The sequence below is a fragment of the Anas platyrhynchos genome, chromosome 32 (genome assembly GCF_047663525.1).
Source record: "Anas platyrhynchos isolate ZD024472 breed Pekin duck chromosome 32, IASCAAS_PekinDuck_T2T, whole genome shotgun sequence".
NCBI classification, from domain to species: Eukaryota; Metazoa; Chordata; class Aves; order Anseriformes; family Anatidae; genus Anas; species Anas platyrhynchos.
Window position 1 is genome coordinate 3,314,059 of NC_092619.1, and position 10,649 is coordinate 3,324,707.

The 10,649-nt window shown below is 56.7% G+C and overlaps 1 protein-coding gene across 1 annotated transcript; it reads left to right on the top strand.

The window, feature by feature from the left end:
- Positions 1-1,176: 1,176 nt before the first annotated feature.
- Positions 1,177-9,032, top strand: LOC140000468 (scavenger receptor cysteine-rich type 1 protein M130-like). The gene is made up of 12 exons (XM_072030358.1): positions 1,177-1,543; positions 1,773-2,087; positions 2,196-2,522; positions 2,603-2,917; positions 3,045-3,385; positions 3,856-3,889; positions 3,977-4,285; positions 4,649-4,684; positions 4,946-5,086; positions 5,747-5,842; positions 6,562-6,714; positions 8,902-9,032. The coding sequence occupies exons 1-12, from the start codon at positions 1,177-1,179 to the stop codon at positions 9,030-9,032; spliced, it is 2,565 nt and encodes an 854-aa protein (XP_071886459.1).
- Positions 9,033-10,649: the final 1,617 nt, after the last annotated feature.

Sequence of the window (10,649 nt, forward strand, 5' to 3'; positions counted from 1 at the left end):
ACTTGTTCCCTACTTCTGGGATGAGGACGCTTCTAAGGGACCTGGCTGTGACCTCAGGAAGCAACAAGTGGACACCAGAACATGGCTCTGTGTGTCAAGTTGCACTCTGAGCTGGGTCTGTCACTGCTGGTGTCCCTTGTCCCTGGGGAAAGCCCAGTGGGAGCACACCCAGCCTGGCCTTGAAGCTGGAGCAGCCAAGCCTGGGGAGGTGCCTGGGGCTGGGAGAGCAAAGCCCTCACCCTTCCCCACTGTGCTGCCTGGTTCCCATCTTTCTCTTCTATTCACCCAGGCCGTGTCTGGCAGGCTGGTCCCTATGCCAGGGGAATCTAGAGCAGCTCCCCCAGCCACCAGCAGCCTCAGGGAAGGGCGTGCAATGGCCCAGGACTTTTTGTTGTACACCCAGCAGCCAAGAGAACCTTGGCCAAAGCAGAGGGGCTGCTCAGAGGGCAGGAGCACTGGGCTTGGGCAGAAGAGCAGGGTGGCAAGTGGCACCTTGTTCCTGTCCCAGGGTCACCCTATGAGAGCCAGCTCCCAGGGATACGGCCCCTCCAGGCAGTGCTGACCCACTGCCCAGCCTCTCCTGCCTGCCCTGTGCCCCAGAGGGGGCTGTGCCAGCACCTCCTGGCTCTCCTTGGTGCCTCCCCTCACACTGGGAGCTCGTGTCAACCCAGGGCTGCTCTCTGCCTGCTTTCCTGACCCATGCATGGTAGGTGGCTGGGGATGTGCATGCCCAGCACCACACTGTCCCTGCTGGAGGACCCCACTTTGCGGAGGATCCCCCGAAGTGCCTCATGTAACAGCAGCTCCCCAAGAGCCCCACCATTCGCTGGAAACAGGGGGGCTTTTTGGCAGATCCAAGGATTTCTTGTAACTGGCCTGAGCCTTGTGGGGCAGAGCAGGCTGAAGTAGCCCTTAGTTCCTGGGGCTGTTTCCCCAGCCCCACGTGCTGCGGGTGCTGCAGTGCTGGGTCTGGGGCCAGGCAGCCCAGGGGCTCCGGGCAGCAGCAGTTTGAGCAGTGTCTGCAGCTGGGGGTTTGCAAAAGAGGACATGGGTGCTGGGCTGGTTTCTGAGGAGCAGCAGGGGGGCCCTGACCTCTCTGTGCCACCAGCACCTTCTGAGAGCTGCTGGGCTGGCCGTGGGGCTCTGCATGTGGCCACCTCAGGGATGAGGTGGGAGATGGGCACGGAAGTGTCAGAGGGCTCTGGGAACTCACAGGTCTCCTTGGTTGCTCCAGGATTTGTGCGGCTGGTCGGAGGGGACAGCCCCTGCTCAGGAAGTGTGGAGATCTACGACAGGGACCAGTGGAAAGCTGTCTGTCACTCCCACTTTAGTGCCAAAGCTGCCGAGGTGGTGTGCAGGGAGCTGCAGTGTGGCACAGCCCTGTCTGTCCATGGGGCAGCTCAGCTGGGAGAAGGGGCCGGTCCTGTCTGGGACAGAGAGCTGCAGTGTGTGGGGAATGAATCCGTCCTCTCCTTCTGCCCCACGGAGGCCCCCAAGGACAAAGCCTGCACCCACAGCAATGGCACTCATGTCACCTGCACACGTAACGACTCGCAGTGGGATGATGGACACTGGGGTTGTGGTGGGGGCAGGAGAGCAGGGTGGCACTGGGTTGTGCTGGGTGGGGGACAGGTGGGGTGAGGTGGTGGTCTGCGGCCCTAAAATGAGAGTGCTGCAGGAGCAGAAAGGCATGCTGTCCCTTTGGCCTCTCCTGCAGCTCCTGTGGGAGCAAGAGCACAAATGTGGCCTCTCTCACCCTCCTTTGTCCCCAGAGTACACAGGGTTCAGGCTGGTGAATGGCAGCACAGCGTGTGAGGGCAGGGTGGAGGTCGAGGTGCTGGGAACATGGGGGACCCTCTGTGCCTCCCGCTGGGACCTCTCGGACGCCCACGTTCTGTGTCGGCACCTCGGCTGTGGCTTTGCTGAGTCCATTCCTGGAGGAGGGCATTTTGGGAGAGGAACCGGCCCCATCTGGAGAGACTCGTTCCACTGTGACGGGACTGAAGCCCACCTGGGGCAGTGCCCGGTGACTGCCCTGGGGGCCTCGCCATGCTCCCAGGAGAACGCTGCTGCTGTCAATTGCTCAGGTGAGTGCTAGGCAGTGCTGCAAAGTCCATTTGCCCCTGGTGTGTGACACGGCCACACAAATTTGGGGAGCTCATGGCAGAACCTGGCTGAATGTCTGCTCTCACCAGGCCTAACTCACCCCATGCCCCTGCGGTTGGTGGGTGGAGGGAGCTGGTGCGACGGGCGTGTGGAGGTGTTCCAGCACGGGACGTGGGGCAGAGTCCTGGATGAGCAGTGGGACATGCAGGAGGCCAGCGTGGTGTGCCGGCAGCTGCAGTGCGGAGAGGCAGAGGCGGCCTACACCCCCGTGAGGGCCGAGCGAGGACGAGGACCTGTGGGGCTGCGTGGGGTGCGGTGTGCAGGGCATGAGGCTGACATGAGCCTCTGCAACACCTCCCTGCCTCAGAGCATGCCAACAGAAGGGATCGTGGAGGACGTGGGGGTCGTATGCCGGGGTGAGTGGTGCTGCACGTCCCCCAGTTGAAGGTCCAGGAGGGCAGCCAACCCCTGATGGCCGGGGTTCTCCCCACTGCAGGGAGCCGGCGGGTCCGGCTTGTGGACGGGGCCGGGCGCTGTGCCGGGAGAGTGGAGATCTACTACCAGGGGCGCTGGGGCACCGTCTGTGACGACGCCTGGGACCTGGCCGACGCCGCCGTCGTTTGCCGCCAGCTGGGCTGCGGAGGGGCCCTGGAGGCAGCTGGCTCTGCTCGGTTTGGGGAGGGCTCCGGGCAGATCTGGCTGGATGGCATCAACTGCTCTGGGGCCGAAGCTGCTCTCTGGGACTGCCCTGCCGAGGCCTGGGGGCAGCACGACTGCAGGCACAAGGAGGACGCAGGAGTCATCTGTTCAGGTCTGTGTTTGGAGTGTGTTTCTGGGAACTGGGGCCAGTAAGGCCAGGGTGAGGGTAGAGCCAGGTAGGGCCAAGGCCATCAGTGGCTGCCATCCAAGGATGTCCCTGTGGCCTTTCCTCCTTCCAGAGTTCATGGCCCTGAGGCTGGAGAACAGCGACGGCTGCTCCGGGCGCCTGCAGGTTTTCTACAACGGGACGTGGGGCAGCGTTTGCTCCAACTCCATGACCACCGAGACGGTGTCACTGGTGTGCAAAGAGCTGGGCTGCGGGAATGAAGGGGAACTGGAAACAGATTCTAACTATGCCGAGCTGTCTGGCACCGCATGGCTGGATCGCGTAGAGTGTGGGAAGAGCAGCAGCTCCTTCTGGCAGTGTCCCTCTGCTTCCTGGGATCCACAGTCATGTACTGACAGCCGAGATGAGGCCAATATCACCTGCAATGGTAAATCTGAGCCATCAAGCTACCAGGTCCTGTTCCCCAGTGGGTATGGTGAAATGTAGAGAAGGAACCCAGAGGGGCTTTGACTTCCTGCATTAGACCCTGTTGCTACTGGTGCACAAAGGTGACTTCAGCTCTCAGAGCCACCCATGTCCACCAGCAGCAGTCAACAGCCGGGCTGCCAGCAGCTCCCTGGGGGATGCAGAGGCAACTCCAGGCAAGGTCTCAGAGGAGACCATGCAGGGCTTTCAGGAGTCCTCCCTCCTGGGACAGCCTCCTGCTGCTCTGTGAATCAGGGACCCTGTGGGGCCGAGCACTTGGGTCCCCCCTGCAGTGCCGTGTATGTCCCCTGAGTGAACAGGGTTCTGCTGCTGCCCTGACCCAGGGAGCATGGGGACGTGTGAGCAGAGGTCAGCTCTGCTCTCTTCTGCATGTCCCCAGAGCATCCCTTTTCAGCCCAACTTCTCTTTCCTTTGGGACATGGACAGAAAGGCCACAGGTGGCTGCATGCCCCAACTCCACCAGCTGCACAGGTAGGGAGCTGCCCCTGCGCGTGCCCCCCTCACCTGCCAGGGCTGTCCCAGCTCTCCTGGTGCCATGGGACATCGCTGCCTCCCCAGACAGGGAGAAGATCCGCACCATGGGAGGCAAGGACGACTGCTCGGGCAGAGTGGAGATCTGGCACCGTGGCACCTGGGGGACGCTGTGTGACAATGCCTGGGACATGCGGGACGCCGAGGTGGCATGCAGGCAGCTGGGCTGTGGCCCCGCGGTCTATGTCCTGGGCCAGGCTGCTGCTGGAGAGGGGACGGGCCCCATGTGGCTGATGGAGTGCAGGGGGACGGAGCTGTCTCTGCAGGACTGTTGGGCCCAGCCAGGGGACAGCGGTGCCTGCCAGCATAAGGCAGATGCGGCTGTGCATTGCTCAGGTGAGCAGTGGGGCTGGGAGACATGGCTGTGGGCTTGGCAAGGAGCTGGCTAGGGCATCTGCCCTGCTGGATCCTGGCATGGCCCCAGTGCTGGCCCGAGCAAGTGTGTCTCTGCAGAGTGGGAGGCTGGTGGTGGGTGGGGAGCAGCCTCTGTGGGGCTGGATGTGCCAGCACATCTCCTGGGCTGCCTGCACTGTCCTGTGAGCAGCCCAGAGCAGTGGTGCTGGGCCCTGTCGTTGCCACCCTGCTCAGCCCCACAGGAGGGACAATTCAGGTGGCACATGTTGGGGCCATCTGCCAGGGAGGCTGCCTGGTGCCACAGCCCCAGCCTCTCAGCCCAGCTCTCCTTCTGCTCCCCTGCAGCTGCACCCAGGACAGCAACACCCCCCCCACAAGCAGGTAAGCTGTCCTTCCCCTGGGCTGAGTCTGCCCACGGACAGGCTGTGACCCACATCCAGGGGAAGGGGCTCCCTGTTGGGCTGTGAGACTCCCAGGAAATTGAGAGAGCTGGGGGAAGTCTGTGATGTACCCAGCAGGGTGGGAGCTGCCCCATCACCCAGCCTCGTCCCCCCCAGCCCCTGCTGCCTTGTGTGGTCAGGAGTGGTATGTCCTGCCTCCAACCTCTCCCTTGCTGCCCCTGCCGTGTTCCTGCCCATGCAGATTCCCCACGGGGCCGTCCGACCACCAGCAGCGAGGGACTCTCGGTGCCTGTCGTCATCTGCATCATCCTGGGGGCCCTCCTCTGCCTGCTCCTGGCCCTCCTGGCTGGGCAGGTGCGAAGTGCCAGGGCTCGGCGCAGAGGTGGGTCCTTCCCCAGTGGTCCTGGGGGGGAGATGCCTCCTGGCAGGGCTGGGGGTGCTGGGGGTGTTGGTGTCCTGGGGCACAGAAACAGAGCCGTGTGCTGCCTCCTGCCCCATGTGCTGCCCCACTGACTGACAGACCATGGGGCACCAACATCAAGGGGTGGAGAGAGCCCAGAGCCTCAGGCACCAGTTCTGGGGTGAGAACAGAAATGTGAGAGCTGGGCTGGGTGAGAAGGGGAGGATGCACTGCTGGCAGTGCTCTGGGTAGCACTGGCTGGAGGAGCATGGGGCAGTAGAGTCCATCACTGTGGTGTCAGCCACCTCCCAGCAGGGCACAGGCTGTGCTATTGCTGTGTGGGGCAGAGATGGAGCAGCTCCATGGAAAGCAGAAATGTGGGAATTGGTGCAGGGTCTGCACTGGAACATGACTTGGGGACCAAAGGGGCATAAAGGCTGTCTCCAAATGCGAGGCTGACTGTCCCAGACCATCTCCCTGGGGATGCTGCCCTCCACGGGTTTTAGCCTCAGTGCCAACACAACACAGTGGGGCTGTGCTGTGGGGACAGCCCTGTGCTGGCCTAGGGAATGCGGTGAGGGAGCCCAGTGGGGTCCTGTCCCTCTCTGCCCATGCCCAGACCAGTTCTGTCTCTGTCCCCAGGCTCTGGGAGAGCTGGGGAACCCTTCCCTGAGGCCGTGTACGAGGAGATCGCTTACAGCCTGGCGTGGGAGAAGCAGGCGAGGTTCAGTCTCTCAGGTGGGTGCATGTCCCCGAAGGGGCACATCTGCAGGGCATTTTCTCCCTGCCCCAAACCAGGGTTGTGCCCTGCAGCTCCTGCCCATGGTCCCTGAAATGGTTGGACCATGGCGTCTGTGGGAGAGCATCCAGGTGTTGGCCCCCACAGAGGAGCTTCCTCCACACCAGCTCTGACCATCCCAGAGGGGACAGCCCCTCTCTGCTTGTCCCTGCACCTTATTGAGAGCCAAGGGCTAAGCAAAGGGCTGTGCCAGGCCAGCTCTGGGAACCTCTCTGGGAAGTGCCTTGTCCCAAGGGAACTGGTCTCCTCCCCATGCACCCCCAGCTCTGTGGGTGCCCATCCCCAGCAGTGCTGACCACCAGTCAGGGCAGCAGGGCTCATCCCACAGCACCCACTGCAGCTCTCTGCAGCCTCCTTTTCAGAGGGGTCCCTGACCCAGCTGCAGCCCTACCCCAGGCACATGAGCAGGAGGATGATCTGGGGCCAGACCCAGGGATAAGAGGTGGGGGGGGGGGGAGGAAGGGCTCCCTTTCTCCTCCCTGCAGACAGACCAGACGGACAGCAGTGCCACTGAGTGTTATCAACAGAGCTGGAAACATGAAGGCTCTGCTGTGACCCTGACACCAGCAGCATGTCAGCCCTGTGTCCCCACACACCCTCCATCCTCTGCTCTGCAGAACATCTCTTCTCATTGCCACCACCTTCCCTCTCCTTTCAGATGTCCCTGTCCTGCCCGGAGGTTACCCAGCAGATGGCTATGATGATGCTGGGGAGGTTTCTGACCCTGGCGAGGATCCTGTCCCTGGGCAGGGGGACTGGGAAGTGCCCAGGACACCAGAGGAAGGAGATGGGCTGAGGCATGCAGCCACAGGTGAGAGGGCAATGCAGCACTGCCACTTCCTAGGTGCCAGCCCCGGGCCTAGGAGAATCCATGCCATATTGAAAGCCTGACCATCCATGGAGAAACTGTCCTGAGAGATTTTGTGGGGGCTGGGAGAATGAGATGAATGTCTCAGGCTGGTGAGGACGAGGAAGGTGATAAACAGCCCCAAGGGGCACCCCACAAGCCCAACCACAGCAACCTGCCTTGACTCTTACAGTGGGAAGCCTGCACTCCCGGAGAAGTGCTGGGGTCCCTGGAGCTGAGGGAGACACCTCGTCACCTTTCCTGGGGACCACAGGCTATGACGATGTTGAAGAGGTGTCTCAGGCATATCCCCATGAGGACACCCAGGATGTGACACCAGAGCCCCGTGCACAAGAGTTCCAGAGCCCCAGGCCAGCAGAGCCCAGCCCTGCTGAGCAGCTGGGTGCAGCCGGGAGGGAGGAGAGCTCAGTGCCACGGGGAGAGCCGTGAGCATCAGGGAATGGTGTCCCTTTTCCAGCAGTCAGCAGACACACATGGGTATTTCCCCTCTTGGTATTCCCCTGTTTTTATGCTGTGTGTTGGTATTTGTTCATATTAAAACCCTCTGGGGGCTTTGTCCCAGATCCTGTGCTTCCCTGACCATGTATCCGGACGTCTTCCTGAGGCTGATCAAGGGGTGCAGAGCTGAGAAACACAGCAGTTTGGGAGGGTCTCATCTTAGAGCCAGGAGAATCACTGTCTGGCTGTGGGGTTGACAGAGCCCCTGGTCCCTTGACACTATTCCTACTGACAGAGACATTTCTGTCCTGCCAGCCACAGGCAGTTGTTGCGTTAAGGGGTGTAGCTGATTAACCATTACAGGCCCGGTCGGATTCAGGGTACTGAACCAGTCGGACATTCACCAACAACGCGTTTATTGTCTGGGGGTCCAGTCAGACATTCACCAAAAACGCATTAACTGTCTGGGGGTCTGGTTATATTCAGAACACTGAACTATCATGGATAACCACCCTCACCCTAGTTGCATTAATGAGAGCTATCACAATGCAATCAAGTATGGTTTATTACAGCAACAGATTATCAGGTTCCTTTGGATTGCCAGCGATAGTGACTGTCTGCAAAAGCAAGCTAGTATGCATTAAATACACAGGTGTTACAGGTGTTACAGGTGCGCAGCCTAGAAATAAACGCGTTAAAAGGATCAAAGACTCTATAGAGATTTATAAGCAAGTATTCAGATCTCACCCAAAGGCGTCCCAATGGGGGGGGAAGAGAGGCTCAGCCCGTCGACTGATCCCAGGAGTCAGGAGGTCCTAAGGATGTTGTATGTCCTCGGGATGGTATCTCCCCTGACGATGGTATCTTCCCTGACATCCCCTCTCTCTTGGGCCAATTTATATTATTTTCTATCTTTTAGGTGGAGCTTGAGTGGCTCTAGTCAAGCATATCTTAGTTATGATTGGTGTAAAGTTTTCCCGTCTCCGTTTAAAGTAATAGGCTCCAAGAAATTCAGAGCGCATGCTCAGTGAGGGGTGGTCGCACCTTGGAGGCGGGTAGCTTTTGGGATGGAGGTGTGTTTTGGTATTATAATGATATTATAATGAGCAAAAAGTACACTAGGGTACAGCATTTGTCAAAACATGACAGGTCTTTGGCTTAGGGTGGCAAAAAGTGCAGCTTTGTGCACAAGAACAATCGAGGCCCCACCTGATTACAGAGCCTAGCCGTGGTGTCTCCACTCCACTCCACGCTCCGTGGTGTTCCTTAGAGCTAGCACACCAAGTTTCCCCAGCGCGATAGCATCTAAGGTTGGGAGCCTAGGGAATGCTCAGATAATGCAGTTATGCCCTACCCTGAAAGCCTCTTCAATGCTGTACCTTTTCCTTAAAAGTGTGAATGTTAGTTTTATTTTCCTAGTTACTTCAGGCATTTACACCACAGCGAGGAGCTGAAACGTCCTTGGCTTGGGGTACGCACTGCTCTGCAACAATTAAAACATCGGCGTGTTATCACCACTCTTCTCATCCTAATTTTAAACACAGCACCCTGCCGGCTACTAGGAGGAAAATTAACTCTATCCCAGTCAAAACCAGGACAGAGTGTTACGCTCAGCGGTGCAGAACCTAACTGGTGGCCTGTAGTGTTCCCCAGGGGCCAGTACTGGGTCCAGTGTTAATTTATTCATCAGAGACCTGGGTGATGGAACGGAGGGCACCCTCAGCAAATTTTTTGATGACATAAATTGGGAGGAGTGGCTGATACCCCTGCTCCTGGAGAAGAATAACCCCAAGCACCAGTACAGACCACTGAAACTGGTCTAAAGCCACCCACAGAGGTTTCGGACTCTCTTTCCTTGAAGATACTCAAAGGATGTGTAGATGCAGTCCTGGAAATCCTGCTCCTGCTAATGATGCTTGAAGGGCTTGGACTGGACGGACTCTCCCAGTCCTAATTACTGGGTGATTCTGTAACGACCAGCAGCTTTACTGGGAATTTTTCTGCGGGACACCATGCTGGTTTGGGTCCTGGACACACGGAGCAGAGCCTCTTGTTGTAAGGGTTGTAAGGGTTTTTAGGGTTAGGGTTGTAAGGGATTTTAGGTTTGTAAGGATTTTTAGGGTAAGGGCTTTAGGGTTTTTAGGGTTAGGATTGTAAGGATTTGTAGGGTTAGGGCTTTAGGGTGTTTAGAATTAGGGTTGTAAGGGTTTTTAGGGTTAGGATTGTAAGGGATTTTAGGTTTAGGGCTTTAGGGATTTTACGGTTAGGGTTGGAAGGGTTTTTAGGGTTAGGATTGTAACGGTTTTTAGGGTTAGGGCTTGAGGGTTTTTAGGGTTAGGGTTGTAAGGGACTTCAGGGTTAGGGTCTTAGGGTTTTTAGGGTTAGGACTGTAAGGGATTTTAAAGTTAGGGCTTTAGGGATTTTAGGTTTAGGGCTTTAGGGATTTTAGAGTTAGGGTTGTAAGGGTTTTTAGGGTTAGGGTTTTAGGGTTTTTACGGTTAGGGCTTGAGGGTTTTTAGACTTAGGGTTGTAAGAGTTTTTAGGGTTAGGGTTGGAAGTGTTTTTAGAATTAGGGTTGTAAGGGTTTTTAGGGTTAGGGTTGGAAGTGTTTTTAGAATTAGGGTTGTAAGGGTTTTTAGGGTTAGGGTTGGAAGTGTTTTTAGAATTAGGGTTGTAAGGGTTTTTAGGGATAGGATTGTAATGGGTTATTACGGTTAGGGCTTGAGCGTTTTTAGGGTTAGGGTCTTAGGGTTTTTAACGTTAGGGCTTGCGGGTTTTTAGAATTAGGGTTGTAAGTGTTTTTAGGGTTAGGATTGTAAAGGGATTTTAGCGTTAGGGCTTTAGGGATTTTAGGTTTAGGGCTTTAGGGTTTTTAGGGTTAGTGTTGTAAGGGTTTTTAGGGTTAGGGCTTAAGGGTTTTTAGACTTAGGGTTGTAAGGGTTTTAGGGTTTGGGTTTAAGGGATTTTAAGGTTAGGGCTTTAGGGTTTTTAGGGTTATGGTTGTAAGGGTTTTTAGGGTTAGGGTTGTAAGGGTTTTTAAGGTTAGGGCTTTAGGGATTTTACGGTTAGGGCTAGAGGGTTTTTAGGGTTAGGATTGTAAGGGATTTATAGGGTTAGGGTTTTAGACTTTTTAGGGTTAGGATTTTAGGATTTTTAGCATTAGGGTTGTAAGTATTTTTAGGGTTAGGGTTGTAAGGGTTTTTAGGGTTAGGATTGTAAGCGATTTTAGGGTTAGGGCTTTAGGGTTTTTAGTGTTAGGGTTGGAAGTGTTTTTAGAATTAGGGATGTAAAGGTTTTTAGGGTTAGGGCTTTACGTTTTTTAGGGTTAGGATTGTAAGGGATTTTAGGGTTAGGGCTTTAGGGTTTTTAGCATTAGGGCTTGAGGATTTTTAGAATTAGGATTGTAAGGGTTTTTAGGGTTAGGGTCTTAGTGTTTTTAG